The sequence below is a fragment of the Onychostoma macrolepis genome, chromosome 07 (assembly GCF_012432095.1).
Source record: "Onychostoma macrolepis isolate SWU-2019 chromosome 07, ASM1243209v1, whole genome shotgun sequence".
Taxonomy (NCBI): Eukaryota; Metazoa; Chordata; class Actinopteri; order Cypriniformes; family Cyprinidae; genus Onychostoma; species Onychostoma macrolepis.
In genome coordinates this window covers 41843056-41868121 of record NC_081161.1, presented here as the reverse complement: position 1 = coordinate 41868121, position 25066 = coordinate 41843056, and the positions used below count along the sequence as shown (strand labels likewise).

Below are 25066 nucleotides of genomic sequence, written 5' to 3'. Positions count from 1 at the left end.
AGCAAATAAGAAATTAAACTACAGTGACATTTTAAGAAAAAAAGACTGTATTCCGAAATATTTTATATAATGTTTTATTTTTATTTTTATTTAACCTTTATTTTACCAGGAAATAATCCCATTGAGATTCAGAATCTCTTTTTCAAGTGAGTCCTGGCCAAGACAGCAGAATAAAGTTCCATATTAAAAAAAATATATACAATGAAAACAACAACAACAACATTTAACAAATGAAAACAGTTGGCAATTCAACATCATCTGAACATAATTACCAGCATCGCTCAGTAACAGCACATGTGCATTTAGTACTCAGATAGTCCTTTATCCTAATTTTAAACTGTCATTGTTGGTAAATAGTCCAATTTTAGCTGATCCTGCAATTTATACCAAGATAAAGGTGCAAAAACTTTAAAAGCGCTTTCACCAAAGACAGTTCTCGTTCGTGGAATGTCATACATGATTTGCCCATCTGATCGAAGATTACATTTCCTGGTAGTGACTTTAAGAATCAGAAGAGAACATAGATAAGGAGGCAGTTTGTACAGTATGGCCTTAAAAAGAAAAATATACCAGTGCTCTAGCCTGCGATTGTGCAAAGATAGCCAACCAACACTCTCATACAAGCTACAATGATGAGTACAAAAACTAGAATTAGTTACAAATCTTAATGCTGCATGATATACTGAATCCAGCACTTTCAGCGAAGATTGATTTGCATGCATGTATAAAATATCACCGTAATCCAGTATTGACAGAAATGTTGCTTGTATAAGTGTTTTTTTTTTTCACACTAAAAGAGAAACAGCCTTTGTTTCTATAATAGAAACCCAACTTTACTCTTAAGTTTTTTTGTTAAACACTCTATATGCTGCTTAAAGGACAAATTTTCTTCTAAAAGTAAACCAAGATATTTATAGACTGATACTCGTTCAATTACTTTCTCATCTAATGTAACAATTTGACTAGCATCGTCTGTTTTCCTTGATTTAGAAAAGCACATCATTTTGGTTTTGTCTGAGTTTAATACAAGTCTCTTTTTATGAAGATTCTTCTGAATAAAGTTAAAAGCAGACTGCAGATCTTCTAAGGCACTTGTTAAAGATGAGGCAGAACTATACAAAACGGTGTCATCCGCATAAAAATTACACTTTGCTTTTGTTACATTCTGACACAAGTCATTTATATAAATATTAAATAAAATGGGACCCAAAATGGACCCCTGGAGGACACCATTTTGTATAAGTAATGAGTTTGAGGACACACCATCAACCTGAACACTTTGTGTTCGGCCATTCAAATAGTTGCTAAACCATTTGACAGCTTTTGGAGACATTCCAATATCCACCAATCTCTGAGCCAAGACATAGTGGTCAACTGTGTCAAACGTCTTTGAAAGATCTAACAACGCAACACAATATTCCTTAGAATCAATAGCACTTTTGAAATCATTTAACACTTTCATAGTGGCAGTGACAGTGCTATGTTTTTTTACGAAAACCCGACTGCAAATCATTTAAAATGTTTTTTGTTTCTAAATAGTCTTTCAACTGGTCACTTATAAGCCCTTCTAAGACCTTGGCTAAAGCAGATAGCTTAGATATTGGCCTATATTTATTTGGATTTGATCAGTCCCCACCCTTTAATAAAGGAGTGACATATGCTGACTTCAATACACTAGATATTAATCCAGTTTCAATAGTCAAATTGAAAATGTGTGTCAAAGGTTCTGCAATATGTTCAGCAGCAATATTTAAAAAGTATGGATCCAACCCATCAGAACCAGAGGATTTCTTGGTATTTAACCATCATATACCTCCTGCATTGCAATAGGTCGATAGATACATTTTCCCTAGACAAAGAATAGTCCTCTTGTCTCCTCTGTTGTTGTGTTGTATGCTCAAACAACAACCCAGAAGATATAAAGTGCTGGTTTAGGGAATCTAGCATACTTTTCCTGTCTGTAATAATTTTATCATTCAACTTCAATATATTTGGCATGACAGTATCCCTAGAGTCAGAAGACAGTGATTTTATAACTTTCCAAAATTTAGAGGGATTAACTGAACTATCACATATTTAATTTACATAAAAATCTGATCTGAGAGACACATTTATTTCTCAGGTGCCTAAAATGTTGCCAATCTGAGCTATTTTTGGAATTCTTTGCCTTTGACCAAGCAAGATCACGGTCATGAATTAGATCAGACAATTTCTGTGAAAACCACGGATTATCACGCCCTTCAATCTTATATTTTGTAAAAGGAGCATGCTTGTTTATAATGTCCAAGAATAGTGATTTAAAAAATATTGCAATGCTATCTCGGGCTCCGGGATCAAATTTACCCTGGTCCAGTCACAAAGATTAAGATCAATTAAAAAAGCTTGTTCACAGAACGACTTCAAATTTATCTTAATTATAATATGCGGTTTACATTTAGATATCTTGGTATCTCTCACACCAGCAATAACGCAGTGATCACTTGCAAAAACAGCAGTAGCTTTGTATTTCTGCGGCACATTTGTTAAAAACAAATCAAGGAGTGTAGATTTTTCAGGATGTTTAGGATTTGGCCTAGTAGGCGAGTCTATAATTTGGGCCAAATTCGCTGAATCACAAAAACGTTTAATTAAATCAGATACAGGAGTTAGCCAGTCCCAATTTAAGTCACCCATTAAAGCCAATTCAGTATATTTCATAGATGACAAACAATCAGACAATGAGGACAATGTGTCTTTTGACGCAGAAGGAGGTCTATAGCATCCTGCAACTGTCAAAACTAGGGGTGTCAACGTTAACGTGTTAACGCATGCGATTAATTAAAAAATTTTAACGCGTTAATATTTTTTTACCGCAAATTAAGGTTTTACCCCAACTTCTTCCCGTCATCGCAGCGCGGAAGGTTATCTATCATTGTGTTGCCAGGGCAGCGGCACAAGTGAGCTATTTTGAAAATACAGTCGCGGGAAAAAATTACAGAGCCGTGGGTTGCGGTTTTTGGGGCTACTTTTATAATGTACCGCGGCCGCCCAAAGTGTATATAGACAAATAAAAATTAAAATAGATCCTTTTACTAATGTGTATTATACTTGGATTGTATCCCTAGCAACTTAAGAACGGAGAGGTGGTTGTAACATCAAACAACGTGAGTTTCAGCAGAGCATACATGTTAAGGCTTTTACACAGCAGAAATAAACATGACAACAGCCACTATAGATTATATTAGATAATAAACACACGATTACGATAGATATGGTCTGTATGTGATTTTCTTGAGGTGAATGTGTACATTTGAAATGCTAATTTATGCAGAGATATAAAAGGCTATAAATAGCATATTTTAACAACAGTAAACGACCAAATTCCACATGTGATCGTAAAAGGAAGTTACTACAAACACTTGATGGTGGTTTGAAGTGAGTTCTGAGTAAAAGTATACTATTAATCTCAGAAATTGTCTTATGTAGCATGATGCTAATGTTAGCTCTAATGCACCTGCAGAACAGGTCCAATTCATCTTCATAATGCATTTTGTCATAATACTTCATGTAAGGTCGCAAGAAATGTTTTTTTTTTTTTTTTGTATTTATTTATTTACTTTTGATAATAGTTGGGTAAATGTATACTGGGATTGAAGCGATGTGGCTTGGTAAACGTTTTATTGCCAATTTACAGGCTGATAATGGCTGAATAAAAACAAAAGAATAATGATAAAAGAATAATAAGGATTATGTCTCGTACCTGGCGGAAGTGTGAAAGGTTCTGTTTCCTTAAACTAGTTTGTCATGCATTTCCTCAACACATTTACAGGTAAATGCTAGTATTTTAAAATTGCATTAATCATGATTAATCACAGTCCATGACTGTGATTAACGCGATTAATCTTTTTAATCGATTGACAGCACTAGTCAAAACACAATTCTGCGACAATTCAATTTTCAACACTAGTAATTCAAATTGTTTAGGCACAGACTTGGATAATTGTACTGTTGCTTGCAAACTATTTTTTACATAGATCTCCACTCCTCCACCTTTAGCACGACGATCAGTACGAAATATATTATACCCCTCCATATAAATATAACTATCAGGAGTGGATCTACTCAGCCATGTCTCAGATAACACCATAATATCAACATTTGTCGATTTGGCCCAAATTCTGACCATATGATTTTTGGCAACAGACTTCTCACATTTATGTGCACAAAACCAATACCAGACCTATTTAGAAAATCAGCAGAAGTTTGCAACGATATCATATCGGTCCCAGGACCTGGGTTAGGTTGCACATTTCCTGACATCAGCAACATAAGTGTAATAATACATTTCAACATACGTGTATTAAGACTTTAAGTGCTTTAAGTGCTTTCTGCAACTTTTAGAGTCACCACTCATTGTGATTTTGGGCCAAGAGTTTTTTGATGGAATAAAACAGTCATTTAAAAGGAACAGGCTTATAAGATATTTCAAGTTTCCATGTTGTGAAACCAGGCTCATGCCATACATCCAGCCCCCCTGACTGCCGACCAAATCCTGTGCATAGCCAGTAACCTTTGATCGTGGTAACAAATAAAGTGCATTTAAGGAAACATTATAGTCGCTCATTTGGACCTCCCGGTGCACTTCATACTCTGAGATTTTAGGCAGACAGAGCAAAGACAGAAAAGCAAGAATCATACTCGCCATGATGGAATTTGCACACCACAGAGCAGGGTAGCCGGAGTGTAGCTAGTAGAGACCCAAGGTTATAGCTGATAGCTAGTGGAGACCCAGGCTGTAGCTGGTAGCTGGTGGAATGTAGGCCAGGCAGTAGATGAAACCAGGTTATAGCTGGTAGAGACCCAGGCTGTAGCTGAAGGAGACCCAGTCTGTAGCTGGTGGAGACCCAGACTGTGGCTGGAGCAGGAGACCAGGCTGTATTTAGTGTAGACCCAGGCTGTAGCTGGTGCAGGCAGAGTGATGCAGGTTTACACCGAAAGTAAGCCTGTACTGCTTTTTCGGGCAAAAAACAAACCCCACAGCAGCAGATGGTTAATAGTTGAAGGGCCAGGCTGATTAGGCACAGCACCTGGAATAGTTCTCCAACTCAGATACACAATAGTTCATAAGTTGTGGGGTAAACCACGATTTTTCAAATGGCTTTCATCAAACTTTGTTAAAAGCAAACAATTTTGTTAGAGAGGATGTTAAAATCCATTAAAAAGACAAGTTTAAAACAAGTTAAAACAAACAAACACTAAACAGAACAAAAGACAGGCTGCCATCTTGGAAAGTGGGTGTGATTAAAATATTGTATACAAATTATATATTTTTTATTAATATGTAATATAATATATTATTTAATATAATTTTATTAATGGTTTAACTACTTAAAAAAATAGACTCTGCAAAGGGGTCCCCAAACTTTCGCATGCCACTGTATATATATTTGATTATATGTTACAAATATATAATTAAATTGATTTTCCGCAAGCTATTACTAGTTACTACTAACATAAGTAGCACTGACCGGGCTAGATTCGGTCTCCCACGTTAATTCTCTGGCAAATATCCTTGAGGAAGGTGAACAAACAGTGAGGCATTTGAATAGAAGAGAGTTCATTCTGGAAGCCCAGGCTTAATAGTGTCTGCTGCGGCTCTATAAACAAAGAACCGGCTGGAGTCATCGATCCTCACGGATGTACTGCAGCCGATGACAGAATAAAGCTGCAGGATTCACTGTCTGCTGTGCCCGCTGCGCTTCTGACCTCAATTCAGGCTACAGAGTGTCACCGTATCCAAGCAGATACCAGCACTATCCAAACTCTGCTGTTGAGCTTCTGAGAGCATTTTAATGCCGGAGACAATCAGGCAGATTAGTGTTTTTTCCTGTAGAGTAAAGCTCTGTGCTACGATAACACGACAGCATGGCTCTGCTCCAAAACCTGCTGAGCTGCCTATGTAGGCGTCATAGGTGCACACTACATGAAGGCTGTTCCAAAAGGTAGGCAGCAAAATTATGATCCCATTTTGGAGCAGCATCACATGTATTCATCCTGCAGAAGGCAATCCCATACTTACTGTGAATTCACACATGCCTGTTGTTGTACATAAACATACATAGACAGCCCGTTTAGTGTGTAGCATGATTTTATTTTGTTTTATTTTATTTTATTTTATCATGTGACTGTATGAATCAAGAATTAGTAAATCAAGTTGCATATTTAGTCTGCCATATGTGATAGGGATTATCAGTGTTTCTTTTAATTAAATTTCCATTGATTAAAAATTAACAATAATTTTATTTTATTTTATTAACGTACATTTTAAATTACATTTACAATTTATTTTTGAATATTTTGTTTATTTATTAATTTATATTACTTTTTGTTTTTTATTATTTTTTTAAATTCGTTTTTTTATTTCACAACGACAGTGAAATAATATGAATGAAGAATTAGTAAATCAAGTTAAACGTTTACTCTGTAATATTTTATAGGTGCTGTCAACATTTCTTCTAATTAAATTCCCATTGATTAATTTCACACTGTTTATTTTATTTTATTCGATTCAATTCAAAACAACAATTTCCTTTTGAATTTATTTATTAATTCATTTACATACCTTACATACCATAACACATTGTTTTTTTTTTCTTAAGCACATTGTTTTTTTCTCTCACACAGGCCATGCCTGCCTGATTATTTTAGGATGAGCTGATATATTAAATATTTACAGAGAGCAGACGTGCTTGAGAATCCTGAAGTGTATAGGCTCATTAGGCTTTAAGGCATCAATGTCAGCCTTTCCAAAATATTTCTCCTTTGCTCTCCTTGAATAGGAGTTTGGGAACCACTCTTGGTTTTGCAGAAGTCTGTTCTGCTACAGCTGTCTGTGTTTGTCTAATCTTACTCTTTTAGAAAGATGAGAGAGTGGACTTATAGAAAGACAAATTTTATTTAAATTAATTAACAATGGAAAACCAGTAATTCCAGTAAAAAAAATAAAATATAGGAAGGTTTGCAATTCTTCCAGTTGTGTGTGAAGATGTTACGCACATCATTTCTCTAACATCTTACTTTCTCCCAGATCGAAAGCAAGTGCCTGTTTGCTGCATACCGACCCACGTAACCGCTACCTCATCCGTCTGCCGGCCAAACTTCCCGGGATGCACTACAGCGCTGACGAACAATGCCAGATCCTCTTCGGCACCAACGCTACGTTCTGCACTGATATGGAGGTGTGTGTGTCTTTCAGCTGGGAATGCACTGATATCATACTGCGCTCATGCACTACATGTTTCCATACCGTAAACGGACACAATGCGGCATACATACACACAAATAAACACCGGCAACATGCAACTCAAACGTTCTGACCTAAACAAGCTTATATATGTGGCAGAATCCTGTTGCAGTTACTTTATTGTTGTCTTGGTCCTGGGATCATTCCTATATTTAACTAGTTGAAGTACAAATTTATCCAGGCTACATTATAGCAGGTGAATAATATAAAGGGTTTCATGCTTATCCGCACAAAGCCTCCTCCTATATTGCATAAAAAATTAAATAAATTAATTTTTTTATAAATTAAATTTAAATTTATACATTTTAATTAATATAATAATATAAATGTTATATGCTTATAAATTTCTTTATTCATATAAAGGCACAATTCAATTCACATATTTCTTTTAAATTTATTTATTTATACATTTTTAATTTGTTCTACAATATATCCATTAATTATATTTAAAAAATCCATTTTGTCTTCATCATTTGATTTGATTTGATTCACATAAAGTCGCGATTAAATTCTCATTTTACTTTTAAATTAATGTATCAATTTTAATTTCTTATAAAATATATCCATTAGTTAAATTAAATTTGAAAAATTCATTTTGTCTTCATCATTTCATTAGATTTTGTTAAAAATGAGTTTTGACTTGATTTTAGTTTAGTGTTGTCTTGGCCCTAGGATCGTTTCCATGTGTAGCTAGAGGAAGTATAAAATTATCCAGGCTACATTTGTTGCAGGTGAATAACATAAAAGAGTATCTGCACTTCATCATAAATCATGTTTGTCCATGCAAAGCCTCAGATCTCAGGGTATTTCCGTCTGGAAGTTTCAGAGTGAAAACATCAGAGCGGATGGCAGGTGCTGGCGTATCAGGTTTGATCTGATCAGTTCACAGTCAGCTCATGCTTTCCTGAGCGTGTAATCATCAGCTGCAACCGTTCAGATCATCGCTGCAAACATTTCCACTTGCTGCCTGTCCTTCGTAACTGTATACCATCTACACGTTGTGCAGTGCTACAGCAGATACTTAGCCGTGCAGATTCACATAAAACATGCGTGAAGAAGATGAATAGTCTGTTGCTGAACGGCAGAGAGGAGCTGACATAAAAGAGACGTCTAAAACAAAATGTAAATAAGGCAATTTAATGGCCACCTTTGAAATGTTTCTCTCTGTGAGATTGGAAAATGTGATTGAGCACAAGAAGTAAAAGAGTGTGTCTGGCTAAAGTAAAAATACGAACCTGTCAGACAGACACGGAAAATACTGTCCATCTCAAGTGCTATTGGATAAAAAAAAAAAGTCTCTTTTTTTGAGGAGAGGAAAGAAAAGGCTGTGGTTACATGAAATTTACAAGCTTATTATTTAATTGAATTTTAATTTGCCATTGAGATATTAAAGAGATTTGTGCTTTTTCTTTACTATTTAGATGATGCTAACCCTGGAACAACATATAAAACTACCAAATTTTGCTTAATCGCAACATACAATCATTGCAGTTAATAGTGTTCAATGTCTGTTTGATTACTTTCTTGATAACTGCATGATACTTACTGTACATTTCTGCCATAGTCATCACTAATAACCTACTCCTAAATGTAATGTAGAAACGTACAATTTTCTGTAAAGCTGCTTTGCAACGATTTGTATCGTGAAAAGTGCTATACAAATAAACTTGAATTTAATTTACTGTGGGATAATTCTGTTTAGTGTGTGTTTTTCACTCAGGTAATGCATGTTTGGGTCCTAAATACTCTTTTATAACTATAAAATCAAATAAGTATGAAACAAAAATGATTAAATTGTTTTTATACTGTCCACATGAATGTAAACTGTCTGTTTTCAGCACCTGATGTGTGCTGGTCTCTGGTGTTTGGTGGAAGGAGACACGTCATGTAAAACCAAACTAGATCCACCACTGGACGGCACTGAATGTGGAGCCGACAAGGTAACCAATTATGATTACAGTGTTATTAAACTTTAGCCATTAATATGTTTATAAGCAACTGAAAAAAGCACAAATGTCGCGGCATGTCAAAACTTCTCCAGGGCCCCAAAACACCCTTAGGTGTTAAGAGGGTTAATATTAAGAAAATTATACCTTTAATTTAAAAACAGCCAATACTATAAGTAAAATCATTTTGACAGATGGGGAATAAAGTGGCTGACTTGGCTGTGGAGCAGATCAAAATATCAGATTTCATTTTCATATAAATGTTGTTCTTTCTGTTCATCAAAGAATCCTGAAAAATAAAATGTAACATGGTTTCCACAAAAATATGAAGCAGCACAACTGTTTTCAACATTGATAATAGTAAATGTTTCTTGAGCAGCAAATCAGCCTATTAGAATGATTTCTGAAGGATCATGTGACGCTGAAGACTGGAGTAATGATGCTGAAAATTCAGCTTTGATCACAGGAATAAATGACATTTTAACATATATTCAAATAGAAAACTGTTATTTTAACTTTAATAATATTTCACAATATTACTGTATTATTTGATCAAATAAATGCAGCCTTGGTGAACAGAAGAAACTTCTTTTTTTAAAAGCATTAAAAACCCTGTAGTGCAAATCAAAGTCTTAAAGCATTGCAGCAGTTTAATAAATGAGGGTAGCGGTTGGAAACAAACCCTATAATATTTGCAGAGTGTCAATACAGCAGTACTGCCTGTAATCAATTTCATATAAAAGCAATATAAATCTGTGGTTTGTCTTCATTTAGCTGGGTTACCACTTATGTGTGTGTCTTTATCAGTGGTGCAGGGCGGGCGAGTGTGTCAGTAAGACGCCCATCCCGCAGCATGTGGATGGAGACTGGAGTCCATGGAGCACGTGGAGCATGTGCAGCAGAACATGTGGCACAGGAGCGCGCTTCAGACAGAGGAAATGCGACAACCCTCCGTAAGCCTTTACATCTCTCACCATGTCTGCATGGTCAACTAGTCATTCTGAAAAGTAGTCAACAGGTCAGTGTTTAGCTGATATCAATAACTTGTCATTCGCCATCCAGTCTTACTTTCACAGATATAAGTGTCTGTTACTAACTAGTAGTCGTGCATCTAATATTGTGAACAAACAGGCGTAGTCCAGAGATGATCTGCCTCAATGCAAACGCAGGCACCATCCAAACCCACAATGCACCACAATAATCCTGTTTGTGTTTTGGCAGGAACAAGCTTTCCTCTCACTCTCCTCCTTCGTCTAATGATGCCGTTTCTCTCCGAGTGTCATTGCTCAACGCTTGACAGCCCGCCAGAGAGCTTGTTTTAGAGTTTGTGTGTGTGTGTGTGTGTTTAAAACATGATGTAATAATTCAAAGTTCTCCGGTTATTTCCAGCGCAGGACAGCGTGCAATTTGTGAACGATGGTCTAAGATGTGCGTTTTTGTTTTGGACGCTCATAACGTCTCGTGCCATGTTCGGGAGGTAATCGCTCTTTTGCGCGCGGCTCCACCGTGGATCGTAAAACACTTGGAGCTGCATCAAGCAAACCGAAGAGCAAAAAGGAAGAAAAATAAGGCTGATGTTCAAGTCACGTTCTGTTTTAAGCACAATAGTGGAAAAGGGGAAAGAAAGAGTGTGAGGAAGAAGGTTTAGGTAAGTTTAGGTTGTAGGAGATCAGTCTTAATTCAGAATGCAAATAAATGTAATAAAGAAGACCAATCACAAATCTCTGATAAGGTCATCGGTTACATTTTGCTTGCTGATTTTGAATCTTTAATCTAGACAACATGAAGTCTGGTTCTGAACGGTTCCTCAGTGCATTTCTAAAACTTCTTCTGTAATCTTTCATCAAAATATAACTTTTCTGCTGACATCATTTTGGGCGTGCTGGCTATTCGATTATGTTAATCAATAGCCAAATAGCTGTTTTGGCATCATTTTAGCAAACTTGCATTCAAGTCTGGCTTCATTCTGGTATGTAACACCACTTTTTGTGATCTAATCAATTCCTGATGCATAAAACCAAGTCCCTTCCTACATTTCTTCAAATTTAAATATCATGTTTCAGTCAGAGATGCGTGACATGAGTAATGGGTTGTGAACGGTATTTTTCTTTGACATAAATTAAAAGTTGACAAAAACTTAAAAGTTGACATAAAACAGAAATAAATTGAAGTTTGCACTGCCATTCAAGAGTTTTTTAAAATAAATTAATACTTTTATTCAGCAGGGATGTGTTAAAATGATCAAAAGTGACATTAAAGACATTTATAATGTTACAAAAGATTTCTAATTTAAATAAATGCAGTTATTTTTTACTTTCTAGTCATCAATAGCTGCAGTGCAACTGTTTTCAGCATTGATAAAAAGAAATGTTTCTTGAGCAGCAAATCAGAATGATTTCTGAAGGATCATGTGACACTGAATACTGGAGTAATGATGCTGAAAATTCAGCTTTGATCACAGGAATAAATCACATTTACAATGTACTCAAATTGAAAACAGTTATTTTAATGAACAATATTTTTTTACTGTATTTTTGATCAAATAAGTGCAGCCTTGATGACCTCGAACCTCTGAATGGTAGTATAATTGATGAGTGGTTGGGGCTGAAATAAAATAAGGTCAAATAAACCCTAATTCAAATGTTTGAGAGATATCACTACAGTTCTGCCTGGCAAACTCCATAATTCATTAAAATGGGATGCAGGTTGGGAAATACGACTCTCAGAGCAGATGCGACAGACTGAGTGATGGAACATGATAGAGAATGTGAGAAGACTTGTTACTGAACAAGTTTAGACTGTCATGTTGTCAGCTGTCATCATTTGAGCAAGCAAAACGTGTTCTGATGAAGGTTTATGGGGCCTCAAAACCTTTCCTCAGTCATATTTATTAGCTTGACCTCTGTCATGCAGTGACTGCCTCTCCTCACGTCTCCTCTCCTCAATCCTCGCCCTACAGCTGGCATAATGGTCTTCATGTTTTGTCTTAGAGCAGTAAGTTTAACTTTATTTCTTGTGGTTGTGGTTCTCCAGGCCCGGTCCAGGAGGGAAGTACTGTCAGAAGACCAGCGTAGAGCACAAAGTGTGTGAAGGGCTGCCATGTTCCAAGGGTCTGCCCACGTTTAGAGACCAGCAGTGTCAGTCTCATGACCGGCAGGCAAGTAAGAAGAAAAGCCAGATGTGGACAGCTGTGATCGACGATGGTAAGACTAAAAATACACCTCTGTTTGCTGAATCAAAGCCAGTATTTGTTTCATACTAATTAAATGCAGCTTTTTTGCTTTTGACAACCATTTGCAAGGTGAAGAAGTCTTGTATTATAACTTAATCAGCAGAAAAACTGCCACAGAGACAGGATTCCTGTCTTCCTCTGAGCCAGATCACAGCTATGTACAAATTATTTAGAAGACATTATTTTGTATCTAATCTTGATTTAAAGGTTAGAATTATGACCAATCACAGCAGAAAATGCAAACATAACCCAGATGTTTTCTGCTACTTCTGGGGGTGTTTTGCAACATCCAAACAGCAACAGAAAAAAACAACAAATTGTGTGGGAAAAAATAAATAATACTTCTTTTTGTCATTGAAAACAAATGTTTTCACATTTGACTGCTTTTGTTATTTTGATGAGTTCAGTTCAGAGAGAGAGTCCGAGAGTCTGAGCTGGATTGTGTGATTTCACACTGTGAGCTCTTGTCAAGGACATGTTCACTTGATTACCGGGCAGCTTATGAGCGAGAGGGTGAATGTTATGCCTTGTTAGAGTCCAAATTCATCTCTGAAATTCTTTGACCCGGTCGTCGTCTTGTTCCGCTGCTCTTTCTGTCACTCATAATCATCTTAAGCATCCTGTCATCTCGGCAGCTTGTTTATTTTTCCTGTTTCAGAAATGACACCAAATAGCCTAAACTCAGTTCAAGGCAATGTACAGTAAATGCTGACTTGTGTGAATCATTTGTTTTGGTGTGTGTGAACTATAATCTATCTATCTATCTATCTATCTATCTATCTATCTATCTATCTACTGTCTGTCTGTCTGTCTGTCTGTCTGTCTGTCTGTCTGTCTGTCTGTCTGTCTGTCTGTCTGTCTGTCTGTCTATCTACTGTCTGTCTGTCTGTCTGTCTGTCTGTCTGTCTATCTATTGTATCTATCATCTGTTAGTGTTGTCACTGTACCAAAATTTCAGTATTCGGTACCGATACCAGTGAAAATCCACGGTTCTCTGTACCAATTTTGGTACCACATGCTAATTAAAAAATACACTATTTTTATTAATAAAGTTAAAAAAAAATTAAACGTGCAAAAATCAATGCCATTCTTTATACTTATTTAAATTGTGTTCCAAGTTTTTCCGCAAGTAAAAAAAGTATGAAAAACAGTAAACAGTAAAGTTTCACCCAAATTTAATTTGTCTTTTAATTAATGAAATTTAAACACATTTGATTTTTTTTGGGTAAATAAAGGGGATTTACTATTAAAATAAAAATATGGAAGAAATATTGTGTGATTATTTCTTTAAAAATAAATATAATTTTTTTTCAACAGTAGTAATAGTATCACATGCAGTCTACTAAATAATAGTAATATATTTCTGGCACAATGTCTTTAAGATAAACTTTTATTTTGAAGGGTTGCCGTGAATACCTTTTAAATTTCTGTGTGTAGCTATATGATATGACGCTGGTTTTACTCAATGAAACGGTAAAATGCTCGTGAAGTGACTCTCAGAGCAGTTCTGTAGATGTTGTTTATGTATTTATGTCCTCATTGAGACGGCAGATGCTGAAATCACCGCGAGCGTCACGTGCGCTTCAGTGCGTGTAGTAAAAAAAAAAAAAAAACGCGCGTCTCCGCCATTCATTCATTCACACAGAGACTCGCAGAACATGCAAGATTCATATCTGAATCGACTTTTGCGGCTTAATATACAGATACTAATCCATGTTGTGATTTGATTTAAATGTAATGACCTACTTTTGATTCATTCATCCAAACTTTGACAAATTCCGTGACATTCCGTGCTAAACTGTAAATTCCGTTTTTAAAACTGGATTCCGAGATTCCGTCCGCGTTTTCTGCATCGCGGAAATCATAGGGCCGTACACGTCAAGAACCGGGTTGACCGGTCTGTCGATATCTATCTATCTATCTATCTATCTATCTATCTATCTATCTATCTATCTATCTATCTATCTATCGTTCTATCATTCTATCATTCTATATCTATCGTTCTACCTATTATTCTATCTATCTGTCTGTCCATTCATCAGTCTTTCTGTCTGTCTACTTATTTATCTACATTTTGATTGTCATATTGAAACACTTGCATAATATGCATATTTGCTATGAAATCCACTTATTTTCTGCAATTAGATGAAAACAATATAACCAAAAAAACAGCCAGACAAACATCCTCCTGTGTACTTGAACGGCCTCCACTCTGACGAAAGCAATTAAACCGCAGCACTCAAAAGCGCTCTCTGTATTTTACCTGACAATGGCAGAAACACAGGCTCTCCAAACTCTGATCGCTCAAGAGTCACTTACAGACATTCACTCTATCAGGGAACTTTCATCTTCTGCAGACTAAAGGAGCACAAAGCCGCTCTTAAATCACAACACGCCACTCAGAAACAGGCTTGTGATCTTCTTAAGTAGACGTAATACCGTGAGTGCACTTCATGTGTTCTAGCTGGAAGTAAAACTTGTGCCTCTTTCAGCCTCAAAGCTCAATCTAGAGAGTGGATCCAATAAAACTCATCTGTGGAGGAAATTTGTGAACAAACAGCCACATTAAAAATGATGCATGTACATGCTAAATGAAGCATTTATGTATGTGTGTGCTTTTATTTCCCAGAAAAGCCATGTGCTCTGTATTGTTCACCCATCGGCAGTGATGTACCGGTACTAATGGCAGAGCGTGTGCTGGACGGAACGCCATGTGGACCTTATGAGAGCGACCTGTGTGTAAGCGGAAAATGTCAGGTGTGTATTTTCATATGCACTAACGTTCAAAAGTTTGGGGTCAGTAAGGTTTTAAAATTTTGTTCACCAAAGCTGCATTTATTATTTAAATATTGCAACTTAAAATAGCTGTTTTCTATTTGAATGTATTGTAAAATGTAATTTATTCCCATGATGCAAAGCTGAAATTTCAGCATCATTACAGCAGTCCTCAGAGTCACATGATCCTTCAGAAATCATTCTAATATGCTGATTTGATGCTCAAGAAACATTTCTGATTATCGGTCTTGAATGCTTCAAATTGTTGTGGAAACCCTAAAAGATTGTTTTCAGGATTTTTTGATTAAGGGAAAATTTTAGATTCAATGTATTATGTACAAACCCGATTCCATAAAAACAAAATGCAATGATGTGGAAGTTTCAAATTTCAATATTTTATTCAGAATACAACATAGATGACATAAAACGTTTAAACTGAGAAAATGTATAATTTTAAGGGAAAAATAAGTTGATTTTAAATTTCATGGCATCAACACATCTCAAAAAAGTTGGGACAAGGCCATGTTTACCACTGTGTGGCATCCCCTCTTCTTTTTATAACAGTCTGCAAACGTCTGGGGACTGAGGAGACAAGTTGCTCAAGTTTAGGAATAGGAATGTTGTCCCATTCTTGTCTAATACAGGCTTCTAGTTGCTCAACTGTCTTAGGTCTTTGTCGCATCTTCCTCTTTATGATGCGCCAAATGTTTTCTATGGGTGAAAGATCTGGACTGCAGGCTGGCCATTTCAGTACCCGGATCCTTCTAAGCAGCCATGATGTTGTAATTGATGCAGTATGTGGTCTGGTATTGTCATGTTGGAAAATGCAAGGTCTTCCCTGAAAGAGACGACGTCTGGATGGGAGCATATGTTGTTCTAGAACTTGGATATACCTTTCAGCATTGATGGTGCCTTTCCAGATGTGTAAGCTGCCCATGCCACACGCACTCATGCAACCCCATACCATCAGAGATGCAGGCTTCTGAACTGAGCGCTGATAACAACTTGGGTTGTCCTTGTCCTCTTTAGTCCGGATGACATGGCGTCCCAATTTTCCAAAAAGAACTTCAAATTTTGATTCGTCTGACCACAGAACAGTTTTCCACTTTGCCACAGTCCATTTTAAATGAGCCTTGGCCCAGAGAAAACGCCTGCGCTTCTGGATCGTGTTTAGATATGGCTTCTTTTTTGACCTACAGAGTTTTAGCCGGCAACGGCGAATGGCACGGTGGATTGTGTTCACCGACAATGTTTTCTGGAGCCCATGTTGTGATTTCCATTACAGTAGCATTCCTGTATGTGATGCAGTGCCGTCTAAGGGCCCGAAGATCACGGGCATCCAGTATGGTTTTCCGGCCTTGACCCTTACGCACAGAGATTGTTCCAGATTCTCTGAATTTGGATGATATTATGCACTGTAGATGATGATAACTTCAAACTCTTTGCAGTTTTTCTGAGAAACTCCTTTCTGATGTTGCTCCACTATTTTTCGCCGCAGCATTGGGGGAATTGGTGATCCTCTTCCCATTTTGACTTCTGAGAGACACTGCCACTCTGAGAGGCTCTTTTTATACCCAATCATGTTGCCAATTGACCTAATAAGTTGCAAATTGGTCCTCCAGCTGTTCCTTATATGTACATTTAACTTTTCCGGCCTCTTATTGCTACCTGTCCCAACTTTTTTGGAATGTGTAGCTCTCATGAAATCCAAAATGAGCCAATATTTGGCGTAACATTTCAAAATGTCTCACTTTCAACATTTGATATGTTATCTATATTCTATTGTGAATAAAATATAAGTTTATGAGATTTGTAAATTATTGCATTCCTTTTTTATTCACAATTTGTACAGTGTCCCAACTTTTTTGGAATCGGGTTTGTATTATGTATTATAATGTATTATAAATAATTTTAATGTGCCCTTGTGGAATAAAAGTATTAATTACTTTAAAACAATCGTATTTATCCCAAACTTTTGAATCTTAGGGTCATCATACAAATATCGCATTGATTGCAGTTGTCTCTGAAATGAAACTGGAATATGAGAAGACTGATATGAGATTTGATTTTAGCATAAAAATGACACACTTATTGAATTCGGTGGAGACTTAAAACCCCTCCTGAAGTGCAGAGCTTAGAACAGTTTAAAAGATTTATCGACTGATTAAAGATGAGCGTGAGATCATATTGCACCAGTTAATGTTCTGCACTGATTTACAGTAAAACATTGCAAAAGAGTGTTTGATTAAATGAGCTACTTTTTGATTGTAGAAGCATGTTGTCAAAAAGGAAGACTGATGAATGAGTGTTAGGAAAGCGACCAGAGTACAGAGAGTTATGTAGTAGTTAGAAAAAGAAAGCCACGTTGCACACTTAATTTTGGCCGCTGTTTCTACAGCCAAGCACACTGTTGCTCACTGGCCACTAGTAAGAGTATAAGACTGAAAGGAGGTCACAGTCTGCAAGCCGCCTCCACTAATAGAAAGCAGGACTGAAAAAAGCAGGTCAAAATGTCTGGAAGTGATTTTACTGTGTGCACTATAACAAACACACACACATACACACGTGCGGTTACTGTACGTGAGTGAAGGGATTCATCAGCCCCGAACATTGACTACATCCTTTCATTCTGTAACATAAACATGCTCCACCTGGGCTGCCCCACAGGAAGTGAGCAGATTCAGGGTCAGATCCTGTCCTGGTTTGTCCTGACCACAATCCCAGCATCACTGTTTTGGAGTTAGCGCTTATATTCATGGTCTGAATGCAGCTCTTGTGTCAGAAACATCCAGAGGGAGAGAACGGATGCTCAGCGCCAGGATCCTTCAGTGAAAATACGATTTCTGTGACCTTTTCCTGTTCATTCCATTCTGCTTTTACTTGTAAGCGAGCCTATTAAGAAAGAAATCACATACAGAGATGACCTGGATTTAAAGAAGGCGACAATAGGGAAGACATTATTTACACACAGGATGCAAACAAGAAGATTCTTTCAGCGTCATTAGCGTTATCCCTAATTTTCCGATTTGTCAAATGTTTGTTAGTGCTTCTCAGAAACACATGCTCATTGTTTTTCTGGTGAATACTGATTTAATTTGCTGAAAATGTACGCACCCTCAGGCCATCCAAGATGTAGATGAGTTTGTTTCTTCATCAGATTTGGAGAAATGTAGCATTACATCACTTGGATGCTCTGCAGTGAATGGGTGCCGTCAGAATGAGCGTCCAAACAGCTGATAAAAACATCACAATAATCCACAGTCCAGTCCATCAGTTAATGTCTTGTGAAGTGAAAAGCTGCACGTTTGTAAGAAAACAAATCCATCATTAAGACATTTTTAACTTCAAGCTGTTTCTTCTTCCCGAAATATTAGTCATCTATATTGCTTTCTTCAGTAAAAAAAAGTTGTCTCGTCTGAATCAGGAGAGAAATATGCGCAGATCAAGCACCGTTTACAAGCCAAAACAGTCCAAAGTAGTTCTAAGCAAAAATGTTGTTGGATTTTGATGTGAGAGGACAACAGGGGATGGACTTTTTCACTGGAGGAAACGTTTTAATGGATTATGGTCTTGTATTTGTCTGGAAGCGAAGGTTTAAAGTTAAAACGTCTTAATGGTGGATTTGATTCTTACAAACATGCAGCTTTTCACTTCACAAGATGTTAACTGATGGACTGGAGTGGATAACTTGTGGAGTATTGTGATGTTTTTATCAGCTGTTTGGACTCTCATTCTGACGGCACCCATTCACTGCAGAGCATGCATTGGTGAGACAGTGATGTAATGCTACATTTCTCCAAATCTGTTCAGATGAAGAAACAAACTCATCTACATCTCGGATGGCCTGAGAGTGAGTACATTTTCTGTACATTTGCATTTTTGGTTGAAATATTCCTTTAACCAGAAAAGATTCCAATTTGTCTACACCAAATGTGAAAAATGGGGCCTGACTCGACTCATTCGATCATAAAGTACAACTAATCAGAACGACTCTCTGTTTCCACGCTCTCTCGCCCTCACAACGCACTGCAACACATCATCTTAGAACATTTCTGAAGTGAAATGAGGAATGACTTCCTGTTCATCCAGATAATTCATCAGTTAAACCAGCGGTGATTGCCACAGAACATTTACTAAAGCCATTTTACTTTAGGTTTTTGAAATCATTCGTAAAGATTTACTTGATAAGGCTATCACTTTCAAGAGTGATTTTGTTGCGTTTGAAGTTATGCAACCATTTGACTTGATGTTGTGCCAAAGAAATCAGAATTATATTACAGCTCAACACTGATTTGTTATCAACAGTGGGCAACAGCTTGCTTGGCGTTTTTTTAAATTATTTTTATTGAATGAAGAAATGAATTGATATTTTGACCCCTTATATGGTGTTTCTTTCTTGTAGAGCACAAAAAGAGGATTTTTTGAAGAATCTTAACATATCTTTTTTTCATACAATGACACCTAATAGTGACCACGTCTGTGAAGCTCCAAAACAGCACCATATGTAGAGCATCTTTGATCCCTGATTGTTTTTTTTACTTAGCCTCATATTTATTCATTTGTCCATTATATGGACTCATAATATGGAAAATATTGTAATTATTTATTACTTCTATATCTATCTATCTATCTATCTATCTATATATATATATATATATTTTTTATTATTTTTTTTTTATTTTTTTTATTTGTTTTTTTTAAACATTTACACTACCGGAGTCGGTAAGATTTTTTTGTTTTGTTTTTTAAAAGAAGTCTCTTCTGCTCACCAAGGCTGCATTCATTTGATCAGAAATACAGTAAAAACAGTAATATTGTGAAATATTATTCCGATTTCAAATAACTGGTTTCTATTTTAATATATTTTAAAATGTAATTTATTCCTGTGATCAAAGCTGAATTTTTAGCATCATTACTCCAGTCTTCAGTGTCACTGAAATCATGATACATTTTTTTCAGGATTCTTTGATGAACAGAAATTTCAAAAGAGCAGCATCTATTTGAAGTAGTTATTATTTGAAGACGTTTGTAAAATTACAAAATGTTTCTCTCACGTTTGACCTATTAATTAATATATAAAGTAGTCTATAGAACTTACAGTATCTACTAAATATATAAACATTTGGGAGTGTTTGGCTTTGTTTTAGAGCTCTGAGAAGATTATCTTTTTGTGTTATGCAGACAAATTAATAGCATACAGGTTTGGAGTGACATTTTATAGTCCACGTGTACAAATTTTTGTAACTTCTGAAATCAGTATTTTTGTTTTCTTACTCTACCTCCTGCAGAAAATCGGCTGTGATGGCATCATCGGTTCCTCTGCAAAAGAAGACCGGTGCGGCGTCTGCAACGGCGACGGCAAATCCTGCAGGATCGTGAAAGGAGACTTCAACCACTCCAAAGGGATGGGTGAGTCAGAGAATCATTTGTGTTCATCTGCCGTTAATACAAACTTTGAGTCTCACTGTAATGCGTCATCAGGCCTGCTGGTGCTCAACATTACATAGACTAAATTATATAAGAGCCTCAACCTCAAACCTCCTCTGACGGACCACCACTGCAGTTTCTGTGTGGTTGGCTTTAGTTTGGAGTGGTGTGGGCTTGTTGAAGTTAACAAAGAGAGAGAAAGACTGCAGGAGAAGCACAGCGAGTTTCCTCTTCCATTGACCATGTTGGTTTTGTGTCTCTCAGTCCCTCATAGCCTTTGTAAGAAGGTTTCTACATGCGTGATGTCGAAACCCAGAGCTGTTCTCAAGTGTTTCTCATGTAAGATGCATGGTTTGATGTGTGTGTGTGTGTGTGTGTGTGTGTGTGTGCGTGTGCGTGTGCGTGTTGTTTTGATACAAACTATTCTATGTGTAACACCCAACTGCTCTTGAATTATTATATTAAACACACCTTTACACCAGGAGAGTTAATGTCATTTCAACACAATATACTGTACACTACCGTTCAAAATGATTTTTTGCATATTTATGAAATAAGATTCTTATCACTGTTATTGTTTTTAACTAAAACTAAATCTATTAAATAGTTTCTGTTAATTGAAATAAAGCTAAAATAAAATAAAATACAATTAAATAATAAAAAATATATATTGTCGCCTTAACACCTGACACAGATCTAAGGAAATGACAAAGTAAATTGAATTTAATATGAAAATGAAAACTGAAATTATAAAAATAAATTCTAATTCAAAATATGAATAAATAATATAATAGTATAGAAATAATACTAAAATAAAACTGTTTCTTGTATCAGCAAGGCTGCATTTATTTGATCAAAAATACAGCCAAAAATGGTCAAATATTATTACAATTTAAAATGACTATTTTACATTTGAATATATTTTAAAATGCATTCTTTGCTCTAGTTAGTATCACAGAAATCCTTCGGAAATCATTGTAATATGCTGATTTGCTGGTCAAGAAACGTTTCTTGTTATTATCAATATTAAAAACAGTTGTGCTGCTTTAGTTTTAGTAGAAACCGTGATACATTTATGTTTTCAAGATTCTTTGATGAATAGAAAATTCAAAAGAACAGAATTAGTTTGAGATAGAAACCGTTTGTAACATTATAAATGTATTTACTGTCAGTTTTGATCAATTCCTTGTGGAATAAGTTTGAATTTCAAAATTGTAGTGATCACAAACATTTGAACGGTAGTGTGTTTAATTGTGTTTAATTAATTTTTTTTTGCAAAACCCCTAATCACAGAACAAAATTCAAATTTGTCTTGTTGAACTTCTCTTTTCTGGTTAATATGGTGTTTTCATTTAACCGACATGCTCCATGAGGTCTGTTGTTGTGAATTTGGGAGGTTAAAACTTTTTCTCCTACTCATTAGCTGAGTAAGGACTCGTGCTCTTGGGTTATCTGTTATTCACTGGATTCAGTCCGGGTGACTCCAAGGTCACGTTGTGTGTCTCCCAAAACAGAGCGTCCCAATGGTCTCCAGCTGCTGTAGCTTCAGGCCATCATCATCCTGTCCACTGCTGAATTGAAGTATGTATGCCCAGCCGTGTGGGGAATACGTTAGGACAAAACAAAGGACTTCAAGACTTTGCCAGCAGTTGTTGCTGAGCCAAAGCTGGATGCATACTGTAGGATTTTTGCTGTTGGAGACAATCAGAAGTCTTGCTATTTAGCATTCCCATCATGTTATGATCATACCGAAGTTCACAGTCCACGAAATCCCATTTTCCTCGAGGACTTTCTTGGCTTTGTTGATGCCAATGAGGAATTTGACTTAGATTGATGGAGTAAAACTGACCATCGGTGCTGTCGATCTTTTATCATACAGTCTGACATGATGTTGTACAGTCTGCTTTGACTTCTACTGAAGATCTAATGCAATCTGACAAGCAACAGTTGCCAAGGACAGAAAGCAATTGTACAGTTTCAGGCATTTCAGGAGTCATGCACAGGCTATATCAAAAATTTAGTTTTTTTTCTTTTAAATAAATCTCCGAATGAGTCTTTGGGGCTTCTGAAACCAGTTCTCACTGTGTAAAGGTGTGTTTTAGTGGATCTTCAAGAGCAGTCATGAGAGGATTTCACTCCTATAGAAAGATCTGACTCTCACTCTTTCACATTTAACCACATTCTCAGCGGCTTTGCTTCTGGAAGTATTTTTCCCATTCGTTTTTTCCATAGGTGCACTACCGTTTAAAAGGTTTTATTTTTATTTTTTTAAGAAATAATATTTCTATTTAGAACGGATGCATTAAATTGATAAAAAATTACAAGACATTTTAATGTTAACTAAATTGTTTCTATTCCAAATAAACATTCTTTTGAACTTTCTCTATTCATCAAAGAATCCTGAAAGAAAATTATCATGATTTCCACAAAAATATTAAGCAGCACAACTGTTTTCAACATTCATAATAATACAGTTTGTTTCTTGAGCAGCTAATCAGCATGTCAGAATGATTTCTAAAGGATCATGTGACTCTGAAGACTGGAGTAATGATGCTGAAAATTCAGCTTTGATCACAGAAATAAATTACATTTCAAAATATATTCAAATAGAAAACCGTTATTTTAAATTGTAATAATATTTCACAATATTACTGTTTTTACTGTATTTTTAATCACATAAATGCTTAAGGCTTCTTTCAAAAATATTAATAAATCTTACAGCCCAAATATTTGAACGGTAATGTATAAAAAACTGTAAAAGTATTGATTAATAGTCATTGATTCTACAGTAAGTTATATATATTTTAAGTTTAAAAAAATATTAAAAAAATATTCAGGCAGTGTAAGTGAGTTCGATAGTGACATCATTCTTCATGCGAGTGGGATGTCACTGCTCATACTCATTAGCAGAATTTTCTATGGTGACAGTGACTTTTTTTAAATATGAATTTGAAAGACTCGTGCCTTCTGCAGAATCGTAATTAATCACTTAACTTCAGAGCTTATGGTAGGTCTTTACTGAAATGTTTGCATATAACCACTAAACATTGATTTCTCTATGGAGAGAATGATTGGGATTGTTACTTCTGGAAGTGTTGTGCTTGGTTAGGGTTGCACAATGTGTGCTTTTGGTGTGTGTTTATGAGAAAATCCAGCATCTGATGCTTATTAAGCACTCTTTGGATTCTCCTGGAAGAATTATATTGAGTTTATATAGTCTCTCTCAAGGCCTCAGTTTAGTAAAATCAGCTGAAATGAAGAAGCTGTTATGTGCTACTGTTCAAAAATATGGGGATCAGAAAGCTTTTTTTTATAATGAAAGAAGTCTCTGAAGTCTCTTAAAAAACAGTAAATATTATTACAAGTTAATTAAATTACTCTTTTCTATTTGAATGTATGTTAAAATGTAATTTATTTCTGTGATGCAAAGCTGTGACAAAGTCTTCAGTGTCTAACATGCTGATTTGCTGCTCAAGAAACATTTATTATTATTTTTCAATCTTGAAAACAGTTGTGCTGCTTCATATTTTTGTGGAAACTGTCATACATTTTTTTCTTTGACGAATAGAATTTTTTTCTGTGAAATAGAAATTGTTTAGTAACATTATGGGCCCTATTTTAACGATCTAAGCGCAAGGTGCACTTAGGGCGTGTCCGAATCCACTTTTGCTAGTTTAGCGACGGGAAAAACGGTCGGCGCACCCAGCGCGTGGTCTAAAAGTGTTGTCCCTATTCTCTTAATGAGTAATGGGTGTGTTTTGGGCATAATGTGCAATAAACCAATCAGAGTCTTATCTCCCATTCCCTTTAAGAGCCAGTTGCGCTCGCGCCATGGCGGATTCGCTATTTACACGGCGGAATTTGCAAGCGCAAGCAAATAGGTAGCCTCATTCTGATACACGCAATGACAATCCATTATGGCTTGTAGGCATTTTTATATTTATGTAGCCTACACAATAATAATCTTTTACATTGTAATCCTTTAATTTTTAATATTTGACATGTATGTGTACTGCTGCACATCCCTGTGTGTGTAATAAGCAGTGTGTACGTGCATTGTGGACCCGCCTATAGTCGCATATTACTAATGCGCTCTTTAAATAACAAATGAAATACTGCGCCATTGACTTTAGGTTTTAGTTGGTCAATGGCGTGGTCTATTTCAGATGCCTCAAAATAGCAACGCGCCAACAATGCGCCTGAACACACCTCGTTTTCAGACCAGCACGCCCATGAGCACACAAATGGGCGCAAATGCATTTGCTATTTAAACAACGTGCCGCAGGACGTGGAAATAACTACTTCGGGCTGAAACTAGCAAAAAAACACTTGCGTCACGCCGCATTGCGCCAGGTGTATGATAGGGCCCTATAAATGTGTTTACTGTCACTTTTGATTAATTTA

At 36.2% G+C, this 25066-nt stretch overlaps 1 protein-coding gene across 4 annotated transcripts in view; it reads left to right on the top strand.

The window, feature by feature from the left end:
- Positions 1 to 25066, top strand: part of adamts17 (ADAM metallopeptidase with thrombospondin type 1 motif, 17) — a 131482-nt gene that overhangs the window by 61224 nt on the left and 45192 nt on the right. For 2 of the 4 annotated variants that reach the window (XM_058780659.1, XM_058780663.1), the window contains 7 exons: positions 7067 to 7217; positions 9121 to 9222; positions 10036 to 10181; positions 12262 to 12431; positions 15090 to 15217; positions 20524 to 20644; positions 20927 to 21001. In XM_058780659.1, coding sequence (XP_058636642.1) covers positions 7067 to 7217; positions 9121 to 9222; positions 10036 to 10181; positions 12262 to 12431; positions 15090 to 15217; positions 20524 to 20644; positions 20927 to 21001 — 893 coding nt within the window. The remainder of the gene's footprint in view (positions 1 to 7066; positions 7218 to 9120; positions 9223 to 10035; positions 10182 to 12261; positions 12432 to 15089; positions 15218 to 20523; positions 20645 to 20926; positions 21002 to 25066) is intronic. The other 2 variants (XM_058780662.1, XM_058780661.1) reach the window with 1 other exon arrangement.